Source organism: Trematomus bernacchii, unplaced genomic scaffold, assembly GCF_902827165.1.
Source record: "Trematomus bernacchii unplaced genomic scaffold, fTreBer1.1, whole genome shotgun sequence".
NCBI classification, from domain to species: Eukaryota; Metazoa; Chordata; class Actinopteri; order Perciformes; family Nototheniidae; genus Trematomus; species Trematomus bernacchii.
The window spans coordinates 14964959-14986237 of record NW_022988050.1 but is presented as its reverse complement, the minus strand read 5'-3'; the positions used below and the strand labels follow the sequence as shown (position 1 = coordinate 14986237).

The window sequence follows — 21279 nt, the reverse complement described above, 5'->3', positions numbered from 1 at the left end:
AGAGAAATCTCATCATGCCGTCTGGTGACCACATCTGGCTTAAATCTTCCAGCAACTTTGACAATCTGACAAACTGGATTTCAGATGTTTATAGTTACACTGTCCACCATGCATTGTCTTTGCCTACTCATTTTATATTTTTCCTCAGCGTAGAAATGTAGTTCAACTGAATGTTTAGTGTCTTATCACTGACTCTTAGGTCTACATTTAAAAAAGATATATATATTTTAAAAAGCTGGTTGAAACTCAACCTGATTCAAGCCCATGGGAATTTTGATCATTGCAGTCTTATCCGACCTGGTGTGGTATACTGTATGTGTGTAGGATGTATCTCTACAATTGCTTTACTGTAAACGTAAAATAAAAATAAATAAATAAATTACACATTTGCTAAAAGTATCAGGATGCAGCACAAAAAGGAACAAGGTCAGTGTTGCATCTGTTACATTAAGTATCAATGCTACAGATCTCGGTGTGAGCAGATTCCTGGTCAGTGTTTATTAATCTGCTCCATCAAAGCTTCACAGCAGCTTCACTGTACCACATGACCACCTGATGCTCATACCGCTCACATCTGGTACACATCACGCAGCACAGTACAGACAGCGACTGTTATGATGTCCATATTGTTACTCCAGCAAGCAGGGAACCAAGCGGCAGGCAGCTAGAAAGATCTGCTTTCTGATCTTCTCATGTAAGCTCACACCACACCTCAGAGTTAAAACAAGCTGCCTCACTAACATAAACTCAGTATTGTTTATGAAACACAATAAAAAAAAAAGGAGGGAAGCTTTTGATGTTAGGTACATTTCCAGAGTGAAAACGAGGGGTTACTTATTGTAACCCTAGTTATATAAGCACAGACGGAGCCCTCTACTGGACTCTATGGGTACTACCTCTCAACCATACCATGCAAGCATTCACCTACTGAGATATCTATAAACGTAGCCGGCCCCCGGGAAGGGCCTACCTGAATGCGCGCGCAAGCTCACCATATAAAAGGCGGCCTCGCTTCCTGACTGTTGTCCTACACCCTCTTCAGCGAGCGGCATAGGACAGACAGGGCCCCGAGTAGAGGGCTCCGCCTGTGCTTATATAACTAGGGTTACAATACATAATCCCTCGTTATATCTTACACAGGCTCCGCCCTCTACTGGACTCTATGGGTACAGTGGGCGGAGCCCTGATGCATAAACGCGCTGTCGTCCAACAACATCGGCCCATCACACTGCCCCTGACCGGCTTTTGGTTAACAGCCACTGCACCGCAACTCCTTCTCCTCCGGTTGTGACCGTGGAGAAGTGGGGGCCGCAGTTTACTTGGCTGGTAGAGCACACTCAGACACGCTTACCTCGTGAAGAGTGTGCATGAAAAATAGTGAGGAAGGCTCTCCCCGCCTGCCCATAGGCACACTGCGCACCATGTTCCCCGGGTCCCTAAGGAGCATGGGAAAACATAAGTGCATTATGTCCAGGGGGGGGGGGGGGGGGGGGGGGGTCAGATACCTACTGAGCCTGTGTAAGATATAACTGGGCAGACCCCAGCTTGGAATGCTAATGTTAGCGTTGCAACATGTCACATGGAAACATTTTGATGTTAGCAGGTGTAATGTTTACCATGTTCACCATCTTAGTTTAGAGTGTTAACATGCTAAGTTAACAGTCTTAAGAGAAACACCCACCAAAGTCAATGGGGTTCATCCTCTGGGGATCATGATTATCTCATTTTGAAGTAATCTATCCAATAGTTTTCCTGTTTTCACTCATGCTTATAATATGGCTAAAGACAAGCACGCAGCTTTTACTGATATTTTTAAGACCAAGCTCATCACTTTTTTGTAAATTGTAATGTTTTTTCTCAGGTTTATTGTGCGGTGTTTCCCTTGTGTTGTATTGATGGAAGTTTACAGAGCGGTGTATTGTGCTGTAACAAGCCTACGTGATCAGCAGCACCCCACACAACATTCATCCACCAAACCCAGTTCCTCTGTAATACGACATCAAAAAGCAAGGGCAGCGCTTTTAAAACAAACACTGAGTAAGACAAAAACGTGTTATCTAATGATCACTTAAACGTCTTCCTTTTCTAGGAAAAGCAATGCCTGTCCATTATCTGATACATTTAACTACATGTCAAGGTTCAAATACAAGACCTTAAAAGTTATTTAAGGGTCTAGAGCAGGGCTCTCCAACACGTCGATCGCGAGCTACCGGTAGCTCGCGGGCAGCTTTTCAGTAGCTCGCCGCTCGATTATCGATTATAGCGTAGTAAGGTTGCTTATTGATTTTTCGGCCGCGGCTGGACAATAACGTTTTTTTATTTTAGAATTTTTTTCTGTCACACGAATATCAAATGGTCGGTGACGCAGAGATCAAGGAACAGACGTGACAGCAGCACAGCGACAACACACACGGAGCAGTCTGCTTTCTCCACCAGCACCAGTCCAGAACCAACAGCAGAATGACCCGCTCTGAATCAGGCCCTGTCGCTGCGCCTCAGAGACACACAGGGAGGGATTTGTGTCTTTTGAAAAACACTCGTTATCGTCATGTCAGGTTTTTGGTGGATTTAATCAAGTCTTGGATTGCAGAGTATGAATGTCCTCTTGCTATTTTCAGTTGATAAATACTTGTGTAAAGTTTGTGAAGGCAGGAGGAAAGCTTCCGCGATCACCGTCTCCTCTCCGTTCCTCCAAACCCCGCCCCCTCCCTGAAAATAATGAGTGACAGGCTGATAGTGACCCGATAGAAACTTTATTATTCACTTAATCACTGATTGAGATATGATGAAGCTAACTTAATCTCATACATTCATGGGATTTATGTAACAGTAAGACAGAGAATGTAAGTGTGCACCCACATGCAGTATTTTTGTTTTTATAATGCTATTGTAAATACTCCTGCTGTTTTCAGACTCAAGTCCTGTGTGTGATGCCACATTCAAGACATTCAGTGTCTTTTTTTTAACAGAAGACCGTAGCTAGAAGCTGCAGCTAGACTGCAGAAGTATTAGTTTTTTGTTTTTGAGGATGGAACCATTTTCACACACAGATATAGGGAGGCTAGACCTATACAATTGATTTATTATGGTTTATAATTTAATGTCAAGACGAAGAAGAAGAAGAAAAAGATGGCTGAACAACTGTTCAGTGTCAATCCTGTGGAGATCTCCAAAATAATGTTCAGCTTAAGTCTCAGCAAAACTCACAACATTTCTGGAGCCTTGTAGACCCAGAAAACTATAAGAACATTCACCAAGCAGCACTGAAAATGTCTGCTTTATTTGGTTCTGTTCTACATACCTTTGTGAAGCAGCTTTTTCTGACATGAATGAAATCTAAATACAGAACAAGACCGACTGATGAACATTTAAATGACTCTATTAAGTGAACCTAAGTGGGTCCAGCATACACCTCTATGGTGGACTGCATGCAGTGCCATTCATCTCACTAACAAAAGAGTGAAATGCTTGTAAGGTGGTGATTAAGGACACTTATGTGAATGTTCAGTGATGTACTTATGATATATGTGATGTGGGCCATAATAATATGTGAGAAATCTTTGTTTTCTTGGACCTTATTTTTGATAAGCTTTAGGTATTGCAATTTCACACGTGTACAAAAGTATAGCTTAATTCAACTGATGAGGGCTATGTGAATAAATGTAAGCGATGTGATGCAAGTAGCTCTTGGCCACTTTCATTTTTTGAAAGTAGCTCTCAGATGAAGAAAGGTTGGAGACCCCTGGTCTAGAGGCATATTAAACTGAGTGCAAAAACCCCATAAAGGCTCCTCAACAATGTGTGTGAGCAGAGATCAGGCTCAAGACTTACAAGTATTAAACTGAATTTTTTATGTAGCAAAATCAAGACAATCAAATGTATTATATGGACCGAGTGTGTCACCCTAATACTGTGAGTACAGGCTTGTGAAAGTGTGTGCTATCAAACCTTGGTTGAGAAATGTTTGTATATACTACTGCGGCACCATTTGTAAATTGTATTAGGCTTTGTTATCAGCAATAACAACAGTCACCGTTTTATTAGAGCTGACAGTCCTATTCAGGTGACAGAAGAGCATAGTTTAAAGAATGTGTGCATCATCATGCCATGAGCGTGTTTACAGGGATTCTACTGTACAGACAACACCAAATAACCAAAATAAGTTATTCACTTTGTAACTAGGTATCAACACCCACTAATATATGTTCTCTTTTATTTCGGCTCCCAGTTGTTTCAGATAGCAGAATGGCATACACTGTACAAAATGTTGTAACTTCTGCTTATCACAAATGCCAGAATACCCTTGGAAGCTTTGTTTAAAGGTACAGAAGTGCATTTGGAGTTTCAAACTCCAATATGCTTCTTCAGAAGTGTTTTTCTATTGGTCTTATATCTCAGACAGGGTTTGAACTTCTTTCAGCCATCTTTTTAAAAACTATTTCTGTCACTTTTCCTAAACAACTGAGTGAAACACTATGAATGTTTTCCAGGAGAGATTCTCGGAAAAATGTTCAACTGCATAATAAAATAACATCAGATCTTCGAGTGTGGCCCCTAAAACAAACTCTGTTTTCCATTGCGGTCAGGCAACACATCGTACAAACTAGTTCTGTCTGATCTGCGGCTATACAAAACTTGGCAGAAAATCAGAGTCATGGCCGAGAGAAGCCCCTCGCTCCATTGGAAACAACATTCTTGCTCTGTGTAATGTAAAATTCCATGTTGTCAACCTCAATGTTATAAAATCTCAGTGGACCAAAGTTCACAGAGGGTATATTGTCAGAAAATGTAGAAAAGCACATAAAAAAAGAAACTGCATGCACCACCCTGAAGTAAATGACCCAAATAGATGCTTTAAAGTAGTTTTGGCAGAGCAGAGCAGTTGCCCTCATAGTCAGTGGGTGAATGCTTGTAGCTCGTAAAAATCATGGGGGGGGGTGAGGCGGGACCTGGCAGTGGATTGTGGGGAACAGAGACTTAGCTGGAGCCGTCGCAGCTGAGAAAACAAGCCCGAGCGCACAGAGCCCCGTTTAACCAAGAGTGCAAGTTGGGTAAACGTGTGTGTTGAGGCAAAAAAATAAACTACATTTCTCTGAGCACAAACGTGTGTTGATACTTACCCATAAAGGATCCAGTGCTGCATATCAGGCTGAAAAAGCAGCTTTCAGGTGGCAGGGTTCCACATTTACTGCAATGAAAACACAGAGGAGAAGGGGGGGGGGGGGGGGGGGGGGGTTGTTAGTGTGGGCTAGCTTGCACACTCAGTAGGCTAAAGTGCAAGTTCAATCAAGTTCCTGCTGAGTTCAAATTATAGCTGTGACCTCCATGTTCCTCCAATTATTTTTTGGACTTGTGTTTTTTTACAGTGCTGCAGGAATGCCTTAGAAATACTCCTAAAAAAGCAACGTGGCCTTATATGTGTTCGTCCATGGCATGTTTTCTTGTGAAATTTTTCTTGTGAGATTAAACAGGGAAAATATGTCTATAAATGGAAAACATGCTGGGTGGTTGAGGAAAGAATGACACTGAGATCTCTATCTACAGATAAAAAGCACCATTAAACTATTGGAGACATGCTGAACATGTGTGTAACAGTGGGAATCTTAAACCTGCTGTTCATTAATCTGGGATTCGCTGTAGACAGGGAGGGAGCAAAACTATCTCTTGTTTACATTTTGTGTCTCAGTGTGGCGACATTTCAAAGAGCGGTGCAGGATCCACTACACACAACAAAAAGCTCTTCTTCCTGTCGAGGTGAGGAGGTTAAAGACTGCAGGCCTCAGGCGGGCAAGTGTGGGCTTATCTCCCAAACTCTGCCCTGCAGCTGCTCCAAGACTACCAGAGCACCAAGCACAGCTCTGTTACAGGGAAACACTACCTACTGGTTATCTTTTCTTTTAACATGAGTACAAACTTCACTGTATTCTGTGTGATATGAATTTAACCAGTAGGTTAATGATCGCTTGCATAACGTTATATGTATAATCAGCCATTCTACGGTGGCTGACAGGTGTAAACGTGCTACAACGTTCCAAAATGTTTCCATTCGGAGAAAAGTGCTGCAGCTTCAGAAACAAAGCAAATATTAAAACACAAATGTTCCAAAACACATGCAAATGAAGAAACATCTTCACCAACTTGACAACACATGAACAGCAATAGGAAAACATTTACATATTTGATGAAACATGGGCATGGTTTACTAAAAGCACTGCATAAACATAACGCTACAAACACACAAACGCTGCAAATTAAAAACGCTGTAAGAGGCTCAAAACACACCGGAAACGGGACAGGAGCGCTTGTTGTCGTTCAGGATTCTAAAGTTGGCCAACTGTCCCTGTTTGCAGTCAGGCTGTGTTTTGTCAGTATCTTTGAAATGACATGGTTAGCTACATGTAGCTAGCTTACAGCAGACCTGCAATAATATCAGAAGTAAGTGATAACATTGTTAAAATGAGCCAATAAAACTTTAGAAACATTAGAAGTACATTTCCACTGGACGTCAACAAGCGCTCCGGTCCCAGCTGTGTGCCCTACTGGCCTGCCATGCTATGAATGGATCAGGCCCTTCCTGATCCAGGAAATGGTTAAACCCTACATCCAGCATGTGCTCGAGTAGGACCAAGGTGCCCTTTAACAGAAACACACCTGTTTGCTTTACTGTCTCGAAAACGGTGGAACAAGCTCCCCATTAATATTAGGACTGCAGAAAGTCTTAACATTTTCCGTCACAGACTGAAAACCTTGCTATTTTAACTGCACCTTGGCCTAAAAAGTGATAATTCTGTACTGAGCGATTACAATGGTTTGGCTAATTGAAAGCTAATGCACTTGCAGGATGCTTTTTTAGCATTTGAGTCTTTTTGGTTGAATGCAATTATTGCAAGTCTTTGGATAAAAGGGTCAGCTTAATCTGAAGTAATATAACTTGGCTATAGCTTTACCGAGTTTACTGACATAGTGACATAGGATTGTGGGAATTTGTCATTTTAGTTGCCTTCATATGGTAAGGATTCCTTCAGAGTGTATCATGAAAGAGGATTTTACCAGAAGGAATTATCATCAAAGTCTTCTCTTCAAAACAAACCTGAAAAAGGCTGGTAGAAACACTCAATAAAGCAGTTTCATGTTTAAAATACATGTTTTACTGGCAGATATAGGGGCTACAAGCTAAATGCTAACGTTGCTTAGCTTGTTTATCTGATAACATTAGGTCCAGATATCCTGTTGCAGTGCATGCAAAGCTTTTTCCTGGACATTAAACTCACTCATTGATGCAGTTAAAGTGAAGCATCAAGATAAAGGGAAACACTGTTGCTTAGATTAACACTTTGGTGTACAGTTTTTAACTTTGTATGTACAAGTCAAAGCTCGAAGCGGAAAAAACGGGGGGTTACGTATTGTAACCCTAGTTATATAAGCACAGGCGGAGCCCTCTACTGGACTCTATGGGTACTACTCTCAACCATGCTATGCAAGCATTCATACACTGAGTTCGTATAAACGTAGCCGGCCAATCAGGGCGAGCCTACCTGAATGCGCGCGCAGGCACACAGTATATAAGGCGGCCACGCCTCCTGATCCTGTCATCCTACACCCTCTTCAGCGAGCGGCATAGGAAAGACAGGGCCCCAAGGTAGAGGGCTCCGTCTGTGCTTATATAACTAGGGTTACAATACGTAACCCCCCGTTATATCTCACACAGGCTCCGCCCTCTACTGGACTCTATGGGTACAGTGGGTGGAGCCCCGATGGATAAACGCCCTGTCGTCCAACAACATCGACCCATCACACTGCCCCTGACCGGCCTTTGGTTAACAGCCACCGCACCCCAACTTCCTCTCATCCGGTTGAGACCGTGGAGAAAAATAGCATTACATCAGTGCACAATATTCAACAGATTAAGATTGATGAATGTTCTGTTGCAACCACTTAAATGTCTTTTATTTCACATTTTGTCCATGACTCATACTAGTTTTTTTCATAATCACAGGCCTGTGTGCAAAGTAGAACACAATGTTCTTGATTTCCTATTTGGGTTAAGTGTAAAAAAAAAAGCAAAAGTGAAGCACCCAATCATGGTTAGAAAAAAGAAACCCTGACCATATAAATATAACTGGTTGAAAACCACAGACCAGAGTGAGGCAAGCTGCTATTTCACCATCAGTGGATACCCGCCAGCACATGATGCACACAACATGTGTATTGTTGTATTATTATTGTTATGCTGAGAGAGAGGAAAAAGGATCATCCTCGGTTAGTTTTGTCATTGTGGCTTCAAGAAACCGCCGTCTCGATGTCAACACTGTTCTATTGTTTGGTTCATTGAGGATCACATACAGGAAACTGACATATGTACTATATAATAGGAGTTATACAAAAGCAGAATGACTAACATACGTATGCAGAGGTGGGTTCACTGACCTGATGAGTGGTATGTTGTCCAGGGTGCAGCACAGGACTGGACCCCTCTGTAGTGGGAGCTGCTCCTCACATGACTCATTGTAAAGCCTGCAAACACACACAGGGACAAGCAAATACTTTTAATCTGTAGATATTGACAGATAACGAGATTTAAAAGTAAAATATTAAAGGATCAAAGCCAGAACGTCGCATGGATTGTCAAAAACTCATGATGAGCCAAGCTAGAATCTTTTTAGTTCACTCAAGTAAAAACAAATCCCGATTTCAAGTTTCAAAGGTGCATAATGGATCTAATTTAAGCAAATGTGTGTGAAGTCTGTTAATGTTTGAGCCTTAAGATGTACTTTTGGAGCTTCATGACTCAGGATCGCAAACAACTGTAGAAAATTAACCCAAAATATGTTAGGTGAAAGGTATCTTGAATAACAGGGAAATGCTTAGCTGTCCATGTTGGTTTACAGACCTTGTAGTTAATTGTTTTGCCTTCACACACACGCTTACCGATGTATCAGAGCACATTTGTGTTTTTATATTTGAGTCACTTTTGAAGCTGAAGCGCTTTTCTCCTAATGGAAGTTTTAGCGCGTTTGCACTTGTCGGCTACCGTATATATATATAAATATATGAAAGTCAATGTTTTGGTAGCTGCACTGCAAACAGGCTGGCAGATATTGACTTAAACATCTCTGCTGATAAGGTTTTTGAAAACATCTTGACATAATCCGATTCCTTACATATTTTCATTTGGCATATTTATGTGTTTTCTGTACCAGCAGGGAAGGTACTTTTATTACACACAGGTACATTTAATCCATGTTTAAGTTTCACATTCCACAGATTATTAGGAGTTAAATTCATCTGTCCTGACTCGAGTTTGGATTCCTCCCATTTTGATGTGTTTGCATTCTGAAACGTCAGTTTACTGTAACTCCCCTCATACACCCACACAGTATGTCTCTCCCCTCATGTCAACCTTTGCCCCTGCAGCACTTCATCTTCTTCATTATCACCCCAAAGTCCTCACCTCTCCATCTCATGCCTCAGTATGTTCACATTAAGACTGACAGGAAGTGGGGAGTGAGGCCTCACGGATTTAAATAGAGAAAAAGTTGCATTGCGAAAATACAAGCCCGCCATAAATGACCTTATTCCTGAATGCTGCGCACACTCGCCAGCTGAGAAAGATTTTCCTTACACCGTTTTCACAGTTTTCACAGTGGGCATCTGCAAGTACTTATTCACAATCAGTGACTGCTTTTTGTGTGTTTTGTGGCGCATTAACAGGAAATGAGAATAAGTCCTCACTACTCTATAAAAAGCATTTTCTTTCTCTTGGTTTTGGCCCTTCACCCAAACTGAGCTGATGTGTTTCAGACCCAGTAACTGATCCTTTCTCCAACTTCAATGAACACAAAACGCTAGCATCTCGTTTTTGTGTAGATGAGGGAAAAAAAGTGTTAGAAACAAGGATGTGAATCAGTGTTTTATGATTGATCTGACCACAGAAACAGAAAGATACGTAAACTAAACAGTGAGTTATTTGCCTAGATCAAAGATGTGGAAAACGCTCGTGTGGACACCATGTTTTCACATCTAGTTGGCAGCTTCAACACTGACATATTGTCATCTTTAAAGTTGATATTGAACTTGTCAGCAAACATGTCCACATTTAGCAGTTAAAGGGCAACATGATCATTCATTTCCAGTTATGTTTCTGGTTAGCTGATGATTGTAAGTCCGATATTCTCCCTCTTTCAGCCCTGTTTTGGTCTCAACCAACTCCTTGGAAAAATATCTGTCAGAACTTTACCTGTTTAGGAATTGTTGGGGCAAAAATAAAAGTATTTTATGCAAAAAGTATTAACAACAACAACACTGCATCAGTTTGTTTATGAAAGGACTGCAACTAAATACTTTAATTATTGATATCTATTAAAGGTGGGGTAGGTAAGTTTGAGAAACCGGCTCGAGATCCCTAGAATTTGAAAATACACAACCAGAGAAAATCTGCCACTTCCTTATAGAGCCCCTCCTCCAACACACACGAACGCGCACATGACCAATGAGGGCACGAGATAAGTTTGTGCACAGATGGAAGGCTGACAGGCAGGTAGGCCATCCAGTTATTTTAGCCGGGCCGGCTAAAATGATTGGTCGTACTTTTTACAGTATTACGGCTTCCTTGTGAAAGCACTTAAGATATTCATTGCTATCGGGATGTTAAGAGCATTCCATGGAATATAACAAAAAGTGTATCTCGAGCCGGTTTCTCAAACTTACCTACCCCCCCTTTAACTGTTTAGTTTAAAAAATGTTGGAAAATAGTAAATCATGTCAATCCAGTTCCTCCAAGAGTATCCAATGTGATGTCTTTAAATGTTTGTTTGTCAGTCAATAACCTAAAGATAAAGACTTTAATGTCATGTGAAAAATAGAGAAAAAAGGAAATCTCCAAATATGATAAGCTGAAAACAGCATTTTTGAAAATGTTTCGATAAAAAGAAAATCACTTTGAAAATCAATCAAATATCAAAACAGTTGTGTAATACTTTTTCTCTCAAGATCGAATTGTTCTCTATCTTCTCCAAGCATTACATCTGATTCTTGGCTTTGTCTGGCTCTCTGCTTGAATGTCCTATTGCAACTGAATTCCTAAAAACTTACAGTACACATTAGTGAGTAATAATGTCCATGACACTAAGTGCACTACTGCCAGTACTGACATCATGAAGTAGTGTGTGTGTGTGTGTGTGTGTGTGTGTGTGTGTGTGTGTGTGTGTGTGTGTGTGTGTGTGTGTGTGTGTGTGTGTGTGTGTGTGTGTGTGTGTGTGTGTGTGTGTGTGCCTGCATGTGAGTGTGTGCGTGTGTGCCTTACGTACCAGTTATGGACAGGACAGACATGCTGGTTGTACAGGGACATTGCATATCTGTAAAAATAAAAGAAGATAAGAATCTTTGGTCAATGAACAGGAAGACACAAAATGAAGAATTTTGATATAGATACAATTGCTCAAACAAGATCTCCAGTCCTAAAACATCACTGTCAGTACTTTATTAATCTTTAGAAAATAATAAATATCTTCCACTTGGGAAAAAGTTATGTTTCACTCACGTAAATGAAGCACCTAAAATATAGAGCAGTATTCATGCTTTTCAGGGCATTTAAGTACAACATACTTTTGTACTATCAAAACATATGTCACATGAATTACCATAATTTAGCATTTACAGAATGAGGCCACTTGTGTTCGTCATACGTGTGCATGCAGAAGCAGCTGGCTGTTTTTTAACCATTTTAACCTGCACTCTGACGTTATAGGAGCTGCTGTTGATTCTCAAATCCTTTGAATGTGTTCACTCCACAATAACATCCCACCATAAGACTTAGAGCAACTTAAAAGTTACATTTGTTTTACTAAAATTAAACCTTTCTTAAAAATGGCCATTTGAAGTTGACACATGATTTTAAGCTTTGATACATTCAAGGCCGCTAGCATGGCTGTGGACTTGTTTCACGGATGTCATCAATGTTATCTGAGGCTTAAATATATCAAGACAAACTGTAAGAGATCAAGTCATGAAACAATCACATTGTGCCACAGATAATACACACACTGAGTGAACACACAGAGAACAAAACAAGCTCCTGAAGAATTGATTTGCCTTGACCTAAGAGTGATGAACTTTGATGAAAGGAGATCACAGCTTTTGGTCTGAAATAATTAACTTGGTTTTGGTTAAAATGTAGACACAGTGATTTTCCTTGATTGTTTCCTGTTATGAAAACCTCACTAGTTGCAGTTCATGCTTCATTTGTGTTTCTGGATCAACAGAGCTTTCAAAGGCACCAGCAGACAGGTGTCAATGTGTCGGAAAAACAAAGCGGGGGGGATTACAGACTCCTCTCCTACAGGGGAAAGCTTTGGAGACCTGGTGTGAAAAATTCTCGCCCCCACTTTGTCAAGGTGTGAATGGCTTCTCACAAAAGGAGACTGTGTCAATGCATTCACACCGAGGAGAGAAAGGAAGAAGAAGAGGAGAGACAAAAGACACATTGACATACTGTAGAGCAGAAAATAAACTTAACGTCTCAACATCCTTAAATCTGCAGTAGAAGTGTGTATGATGGTGTAACTGCTATGTAGCGTGCAGCCTGTCAGTGTGTCTTTAACAAGAACAGCTGCAGGGCAACACAATTTACCAAAGATTTGTGGTGTCTAGGTCTTCTGTGGAATGGCATATGTCACAATATGTCATTTTCTGCCACTAGGGGTTTGTTCATCAAAAACATAGGCAAAGACGAATTCTGGTGGCATTGTAAAGTAGTGGTTGATCACGGGAGTATGTTATTGCAATCAGCTGAATTTATATTAATAAAAAAAGACAGATTGTTCAAAGGTATCTACAATTCCTGGAAAGCTTTGGGGTAATGTAAGCATTTATTCCGTTTTATGATTCAATTATTATTCTGGGCACAAAGTAACACTAAACAATAACAAGGTGTAAGAGATGGGAGACAAACCTTTCACTGCAACTTAAGATAATTTTTCATTAAAAAGATTGCTTTAAATTGTATAAATCTGAAGGACTAAAAAAGATAGCTTTTAAAAACATATATTATTTGACACAGAAGAGACACATCTTTAATCCCAAGGCTGAGTTAAGAATAATAGTGCAATATTTTACAAATCCACTTGTTTGCTTTACTGCAGAGAGTAAGAAGAAAGATGAACACCACTCTCATGTCTTACAGTAAAAATGAACCTGCAGTTTAGCCTAGTTTAACATTAATACTAAAAACAGCAAGCATGGCTGTGTGTTGTCGTCACTGAGAGGCTGCCAGGCAACCAGCAGAGACTGTTAAACCACAAGTTGTTTTTATTACACTTTGGTATGTGTACAGATTAAACAAACCAGTGTTAATTTGTGAGCTTTTCAGAGGCTGGTAAACTCCCTTAAATCTCCATTTAATGTTAAACACACAGATCACTCTGAACTCTCACTCTGTATCCCATGATGCCTCAGTGTTCTGCATACTTCCAAATGTAAAGATGAAACTGGATGTGTTTACAATGGTTTTAACTTCCCTGGCATGCATCTTAAGCCTCTTAAGGCCCGGACACACCAAGCTGACACCAAAGAACTGACACAGACGGCCCCCGACTGTTGTGTCGCCTCGCGTCTCTGCGTCTTGGCCATGTTTCGCACTGGAACACACCGCAAAGACTTCAGCCGACGGCCAAGAAGCACGTCTGAACTGCGCATGCGTGAGTGGCAATAACTCTCCTTACCAGCAGGCGGCGGTAGTGTGTATTCGTCATTCAAAAGAGGCAACAACCGGAAGACAGACTGCGTGATAACCGAGAGAAGAAGAACAGACTGCGTGATATAAACAAACAACAAATAGCGTGTGCGTTCCATGTTCACTCTGCAACGAGAAGCTCATGGGGCTTTCCCGAACCTGTGTCGAGAGCTGGAGTTAAATTAAATCTCAGATTTGCCTTCTTAATCGTTTGTTTGGGTCCCACACTTCCGTTTCGCTTCTCATGCACTGATTCGCTAAGCTGAACAGCCAATCAGAGTGATTTCTTTGGCCGACGGCCTCCCGATTCAACATGTCGAATCGGCGGCGGAAGGTGTCGGCACGGCCGAAAAGACACAACGGTGCACGGCGGTGCAGTACACACCAATCTGAGTAGGGCGACACGACGCTCGGTGTGTAAGGGGCTTTAACTGCATAATTCTAAAGAAATGTTATGCTGTCGTGACAGTTTTCAAAAACTGTTCATGTTGTTTCTGTTGTATCTTTTGTTGAAAAATGTTAATGCTGCCCTCTTGCACAGGTCTATCTCGAAAATGAGGTTTTATTCTCAATTTGGCGTGTACCGGGTTAAAAACAGAAGGACAACAAGACTTGCAACACTGAGAAGTTAGGTTATAAATAACTATTACAGTCATTTCTCCCTTTCATCAGAGCGAGGCACACTAGCAGAGCATGGCAGCATGTTTGAAAAAACATAATCCTCTCATTCCTCAAACAAGCTCCGCTAAATGATGGATTTAAAGAGTTATTTAGCCAATTAAGATTGTAGGAGTACATTTGGGTTTATTTGAAATCAGATGAAAACAAACTGTCACGGACCCTGTCGTGTTATCTATAGCCGCGTTCACACCGGAGTACTTTTTCCCGTACTTTTCGCGTTTAGTTCCGTTAGTACCCCTTATGTCAGGTTCACACCAAAAAGAGTACTTTTACCCCCATTTTTAGTGCCTGCTGAGAGATGGTACTTTCCTGGGGGAAAAAAGTGCCCCAGTTCTGATTGGCTGGGCGAATTGCAAACCACACCCCGTAAAACTCTGAAATGTTTTGTAGAGCGTCCATTTTATTATCCTCGCATTAGCATTATTAGCATTAGCATTCGCCCAGCGCACAAACGCAGAGAGACTAACTTATGGCAACACAAAATAAAACATGGGAGCGGTGGAGATGAGGAGGTGTCGGCGTTCTGGCGATTTACTCGGAAGGCTTCAGTAGAAGCTGCTGGGAGTCCCAGCAGCTTCTACTGAAGCCAGTCCCCAACTCCGGGGACTTCCGGCCGGGGACTTCGGGTGGCAGTATACACCGTGAAGTGGTTTGCGGCCTGCCAGTAAACCCAAAGCAGAAGAAGACGAAGTGACGTCAGCGGCTCATTTGCGTAATCTTCCCTCAGGGAACTTATTCCAGTGTGAACGCGATCTGTACTAAGTGCCCTGGGGTAATAAGTGCCGGGGCACTAAGTGCCGGCACTAAGTACGGAAAAGTACTTGGTGTGAACGCGGCTTATGATTACTATACACTTTTAATTCATAATTTCAGCGGGAGGGAGGGGGAGCGGTGCTGAGGAACAGCAGAGTGTCTTAGCTAGGTTCAAGTTAGACAACTACAATTACATACAATACATGCAATTGTGTGTGTGTGTGTGTGTTCCAAGTGAATCTGCGGCCCCCTGGTGGCCAGTACATATATTATGTGGCCCCCACCACCATCCAAGTTGCCCATTCCTGCCCTAAAGGGACATGAAAAAAAAAAAGGGAGAGAAAAGAAAAAGTCGGGATAACGGGTTAGTATCTCGTGCTCATGAGAAAGTTACCGGTGCGCCAAGTAGGAAGTGGAGCACACAGGAGACAACCATTTCATTGCAGACTGTTATGTTTACGTGGGGAAATGACAGTGCATACATTATTTGAGATATATTTCGAACTCTGACTTAATTTTAAGGACATTTCGGCCAGGGGTGTAGAGCTATTTGTTTAAGCACCGGATGGCAAAACAGGAGAGTCTGTAAACCAGTCTGCTTTGATCTGTGAATTAATGTCCGTGACTCTCACTTCGACGGAAGTGTCAGCCAATCAAATCATATGCCAGTACAAGCTCTAGCCAATCAAACCGCATGCTTGTGTGTCCGGAGCGGGACATTCATGTGATTGGTTGTTGGTCGAGTTTCAGACACGCCCTCCGGCAAGCTTCAACACACGGCAGCGTGAGTCGAAGCTTCAAAAGTTGAACATTGCTCAACTTTTGAAGCGAGCAACGCGAGCGAGGCTCCCCCCCTGTTGACAGTTTACGTGGGCTGAGCTGGGTGAGATTCCCGGGCTGATTTTTAGTCCCAGTACGCCCCTGCACAGAACGGAGCTGAGCAGATCACACACACACATATCATGCGCCTTGGTGACCGGACATCTCCTTCATAAAACTAATAAAAGGGGGAGTAATCGGGCAGTTCGATGTGTGTAGAGGTGTGTGTGTGTGTGTGTAGAGGTTTGTGAGTGTGTAGAGGTGTGTGTGTGTGTAGAGGTGTGTGTGGTTAAAACGGCCTGCGGTCACTCTTTTGCTGTTCGAATGAAGGTAAACACAGTGTAGTCGGTGTTTAAAAGCTCTTTGAGTGCTGGTGCTGCTCTTCTCTGAGTTGCACGTCCCGCTGTCTCCTGGAGTGACCACACACCCCTGGCCGAAATGTCCTTAAAATGAAGTCTGAGTACGAAATATATCTCAAATAATGTATGCACTGTCATTTCCCCACGTAAACATAACAGTCTGCAATGAAACGGTTGCCTCCTGTGCGCTCCACTTCCTCCTTGGCGCACCGGTAACTTTCTCAAAAAAAAAAAAAAAAAGGTCGGGATAATGGGTTAGTTTCCCGTGCGCACGAGATACTTTCTCGTGAGCACGAGATACTAACCCGTTATCCGTTAACCTTTTTTTTTTCTCTCTGTTTTTTTTTTTTTTTTCCATGTCCCTTTAGGGGCTCCGTAGATTTCAGTATTCTGAGGTCCATTTCTTTTCCTCACGGACGGCAAAAAAAGTCAGACATTATACGATTAAAAATAATCGTGGCTTGAAATTGAGTAAGAAAATGTTTTTATGAACCACACAGCTTCCGGTCTTCCAAGACCCGACCGGACAAAAAGACGTGGTGCAGGCACGAAACATACTACCAATAGAAATACATTGCTTTTAAAATCGTTTTGTGTGACACGAAAAAAAGGGGAAAATCGTGTTGGTGAACACGAATCAATAGATTAAGGCCCCGCTCACACGGGACCGTTTGCGTTTATGCACAGTATGCGTATTCAAAAAAGTCTTCCGTTCACATGCATTCGTTTCATTTAACGTGTCTGTTCAAACGAGACCGCTGGAAACGCTGTAGTACATATGCCGGGACTGTAAGTGGCGCTGTAACTTCCGCCAAAATACACCAAAAGCCACGAAGAAGAGCAGCCCGAGCAGCCCCGCCACAATGTTGCCATGGCTACCCTTCTGTTTAAGCCCCGCGGTGTATTTAGCAACATGTAGTTCATGTAATTCTCCATGTCCACTTGTTGCTGATGGTTGTGGTAGAGGAGCTGTAGATTTTGCACTAATATCTGTAGCATGGTCAGTAGCAGTAGCACTAGCAGTAGCTACTGACAGGAGGAAGTGTGTGTGGCGATTGCTGGTATTCAGCGGGATATAGTAATTTCCTCAGCATATGGATAAATGCAACGGGGAAGTTAACTGAAAGAAACCGAATCTGTGGATATTGCATCGACCGACCAAGAAGCACGTCTCTGTGGAGAGGACGGCTCAGAAAGAGAGATATTCTCTACAAACACCGGGTGAGATCGCACCTTTGTCAATATAATGGATCAATGCATGAAATCTGACTCTGTTTATTTTGTTTAAGGAGTATATTGGGCGTTAACAATTCTGGTTTGCCTTTTATAATATTATTTCATTCAAGAACCCCTTGTGCGTTTAATTAACACAGCTATTTTTGATAGTTGCTACAGCAGTGAGCAGGAGAGGCGGGGCTATCGTTATTTTTTCAGGAAATATTCGTATAGAGGTGATTACACGGACTCGGTTGACCCCCCAGAGCGTTTCGTTTGCAAATCTATCCACCTTGGGACCCGTTATCGTTTGTGGGGTCAGTTTCTATCGGCCTCGTGTAAATAATAGGGCTATACGCACGCGAAACTATGCAGATACAAGCAGTTTTCTCCTCGTGTAAACGGCGCCTAAATGTCGTGACTATAACACGAAATGCAAGCTTTAGCTACACACTGTATTTAGCATACGGTAAGAGCTGTAACCTTCTCCTCATCTTAACAACAGTGCAACTAAATGTGTTTTTTTAATTGTCATTCTTATCTTTAGGGGTGTTTAAAACTATACTCTATTAAATCTTTGACCATAGTTGATTGTGTGCTGTCAAAAACACATTTGTGGTACACACTCACAAGAGCAGTTTATTGGCAGCATGGAAAGCAGCCTTAATGTATGCTGCTGTCGTGCAGAGCTACAGATGTGACTGCTGTGGGAGTAAAGCAGATGCAGATGAGGGGACATGCAGACCAGACAGGCCGAGAGGAATTTCAAGGGTGACTCTTCTCAGGCACAATCGTAGTATAAACAGAAGGACGTTATACTGTCTCTTTCCAAAGAAGCGACTATTTTAAATGCATGAACTTTGTACAGACAGTTTAGGTGAGCGGGGATAATAGGTAGCCTCTCTAACAAGGCTTATGTAAAGATAACCGAGGTTGAAGTTTGTCTACAGAAATACTTTTTAGGAGCAAATGTTGATGTTTATTTTCACCAATTCTGAGGTATACTCACACGACCCATATCCCAGTGATAGTGAAGACAGGCAGGCTGACGGGAAGGATCATCCACAGAGACATGATGACCACCTGCAGAGAGCAACAAACAACATTAAAACCAAATTAATCAGTTTAAAAACAATAATAATCTGGTTATGCACTTTTAGGACATCATATTATAAGACTACTATTTACTCATTAAATAAGATACAAGGTCAAATGTTGCTGTGTTTCTGTGTTTTTTATCACTTTCTGTTGTTGGATAGTGTAAAAATACTCTGTTACAAGTACAAGTCCTGCACTCTAAAATATAATTCAAAAGCAGCTGGTGAATTGGAGAAAATTGTATTACTACTTTATATAATAGTTGAACTATTTAAAACATCATCATTTGTCAAATTAAACTCAATCCTGTGGAAGAGTGGAGTAGAGGTACAAAGTAGAATTAATTTGTGAAGAACCAGAACCTCAGAATTGTAAATAGGAACAGTACTTGAGTAATGTACTATGTTATATTTTGCACCACTCATCACTGTAATTTAAATGTCTTTGAGTTATATACTGTTGGTTGGAATTTCTACCATTTCTGACATTTAATACACTGATTGAATAATGAAAATAAGGTTAAAAAAGGTTGATTGACAGTGATAATAACAGTCAGTTACAGACCTTAAGCAGGTTAAAACAAATGTGGTTGAGTACTGTATGAACCAGATAAATACACTGACAATGGGCTGCAGCAGGCTCACTGTTTACTATTACTGATTGATCTACTCAGAATAAATTAACCTGCAGACAATGCAGCCATGGAAACGCCTAAACATGTTGTCCCCCATGACCGGATTAATCTGCCCGGGGACCCAGGGGAGCTGTTGGGCCCCTCTCAGCCCCCTGTTTCTGCCCCTCTTTTACAAGCTATTCCCTGGGCTCAGGTTAGCTGTGTAGCAGTCATTCAAAACAAATCATTTGAGGTTTGACTTATAAACGGCATCTTGGACTCTCATGTCGCCTTAATGTCTATGTAACCTGAATGTTGAAAAGTCTATGCTAAATACCCAGACATTACAATTAACACCAAGGGGTCTTGGCCAACTGACATATGTGACGTTGTGATAGTGACAGCACAGAACTGAAGCTTTAGAGCTCTTAAGAGGGTTTTGAGATTGAAGAAGAGGTAAGAAGCACTGCCACAACCAATGATTATTTTCATTATGGAGTTATCAATAATTTTCTTGATTAATCAATAAATAGTTTGATTTAAGACCTCATAAAGAGAAAAAAAGCAAGTCATCAAACCGACCATAAGAAACTGAGCACAGTTTAGTACAATTAATAGGGTTTATGTTCAGTGTTGAGACAAACTTACTACTAATCTACTCTTAACTTCTTTCTCCAAGGTCAAGATGGAACTTTTATCAACATTTAAAAAACGAGACATACCTTTTTTTAAATCACAGTAAGAAACACTTTGATTTGAGAAGCTGTCACTGTCTAATTTGATAATTTAATTGTTTGTGGATTCAGTTATTGATCCATAAAAGCCTGGAAATAAAAGTGCTGCCTGCAAATCCATTCATCTGTCAGTTTTAGAAGATATATTAATACAAATAATATTTATAAAACAAAGCATCCAAGAACGACTGCATATTCCACTTGAAGAAAGGTTGGGAAATGATTTAAATTGATCATCAAAATGTACTCATATAATGAAGTGTAAGCACTTTTTTTATCTTTCTTACAAAAACGTACTCAGTAAATAGAAAAAACATAACTCAAGAGGTTGCATGTTCCTTCCTGTGGGTTTATTTAAACACACAATAAATGTTGACCACCATTCATTCAACTTGCTTGAAACTATTATCACAACTAACAACAAAAAACAGGGAAGTATTATTTTTCCATTACTTTTGTCTCCTCTGGTTTTACTGTACAGAAGCTGCTTGTTTCTCCAAGTACTTCCCAATTACTGTCATTACTTCAGGAACATCTGCATACAGAGGTGCAGTGAAGGGGGCTTTTCCTACCTTCGGTTTGTTCCGTGGAAAAAGTATTCAGGCTCTCCTCTTCATCTCAAATTGTACTGCTAGTCTGAGCTCCTCTGCATCAGCTGATCCAACTGGTTTCATTGTAAAAGGTGTGACAGATCTGATGCCGATTGATCCCCTCAGGATGTTCCTTCATCTCACTCTGAGGCTGCTCGGAGATCAGCCTGATGGCAGTGATCCTCCAAACACACAGCAGCTGGATACAGGAACTCCAGACTCCTCCCAGTAACACACACTCACATGTTCTACCATTTTAAATCCAGATATGACAGTATAAACTCATTTTAAGACATTTTTTATTTCAGGGTTGGAAAATAAACATGTTTTTGTCTTTTAGTACAACTTTATCTGAGTTTATTTACGTGTCTGTGGAGAGATGTTTGGCTTTTGTATAGCCTACTTTACTGAGTGTTTGGAAGTGTGCGTTCAGCTGCAGGTGTGTTGTGGTGTTTCTTTTCTTGTTTTGGATTATTTTGTTCCTTTTCTAGTTCTTGGAATCACATTTCACGCCCGTTTCGCAGATTAATCACACATCACTTTTGGATGTGCTCGTGTTTTTCTATTCCTGGCCAAAGAAGCTCAAAATGTTTTCCAGGAAAGCGGGATATGGTGCATTCAAGTGCCCATTAAAAAGCTCGTGTTTTTGAGCTTACAGATGGAAATTTTGAGGATGTTTGACTGGAGG

The 21279-nt window shown here is 41.3% G+C and overlaps 1 protein-coding gene across 1 annotated transcript in view; it reads right to left on the bottom strand.

Moving 5' to 3' along the window:
• The window catches only part of LOC117474112 (transmembrane protein 150A-like), a 29594-nt gene extending 8845 nt beyond the window's left edge, over positions 1-20749 (bottom strand). Inside the window, exons 1-5 of the mRNA XM_034120151.1 lie at positions 20574-20749; positions 18566-18639; positions 11307-11354; positions 8428-8514; positions 5121-5188 (exon numbers count right to left, since the gene is read on the bottom strand). Coding sequence (XP_033976042.1) covers positions 5121-5188; positions 8428-8514; positions 11307-11354; positions 18566-18630 — 268 coding nt within the window. The 5' untranslated portion in view covers positions 18631-18639; positions 20574-20749. The remainder of the gene's footprint in view (positions 1-5120; positions 5189-8427; positions 8515-11306; positions 11355-18565; positions 18640-20573) is intronic.
• Positions 20750-21279: the final 530 nt, after the last annotated feature.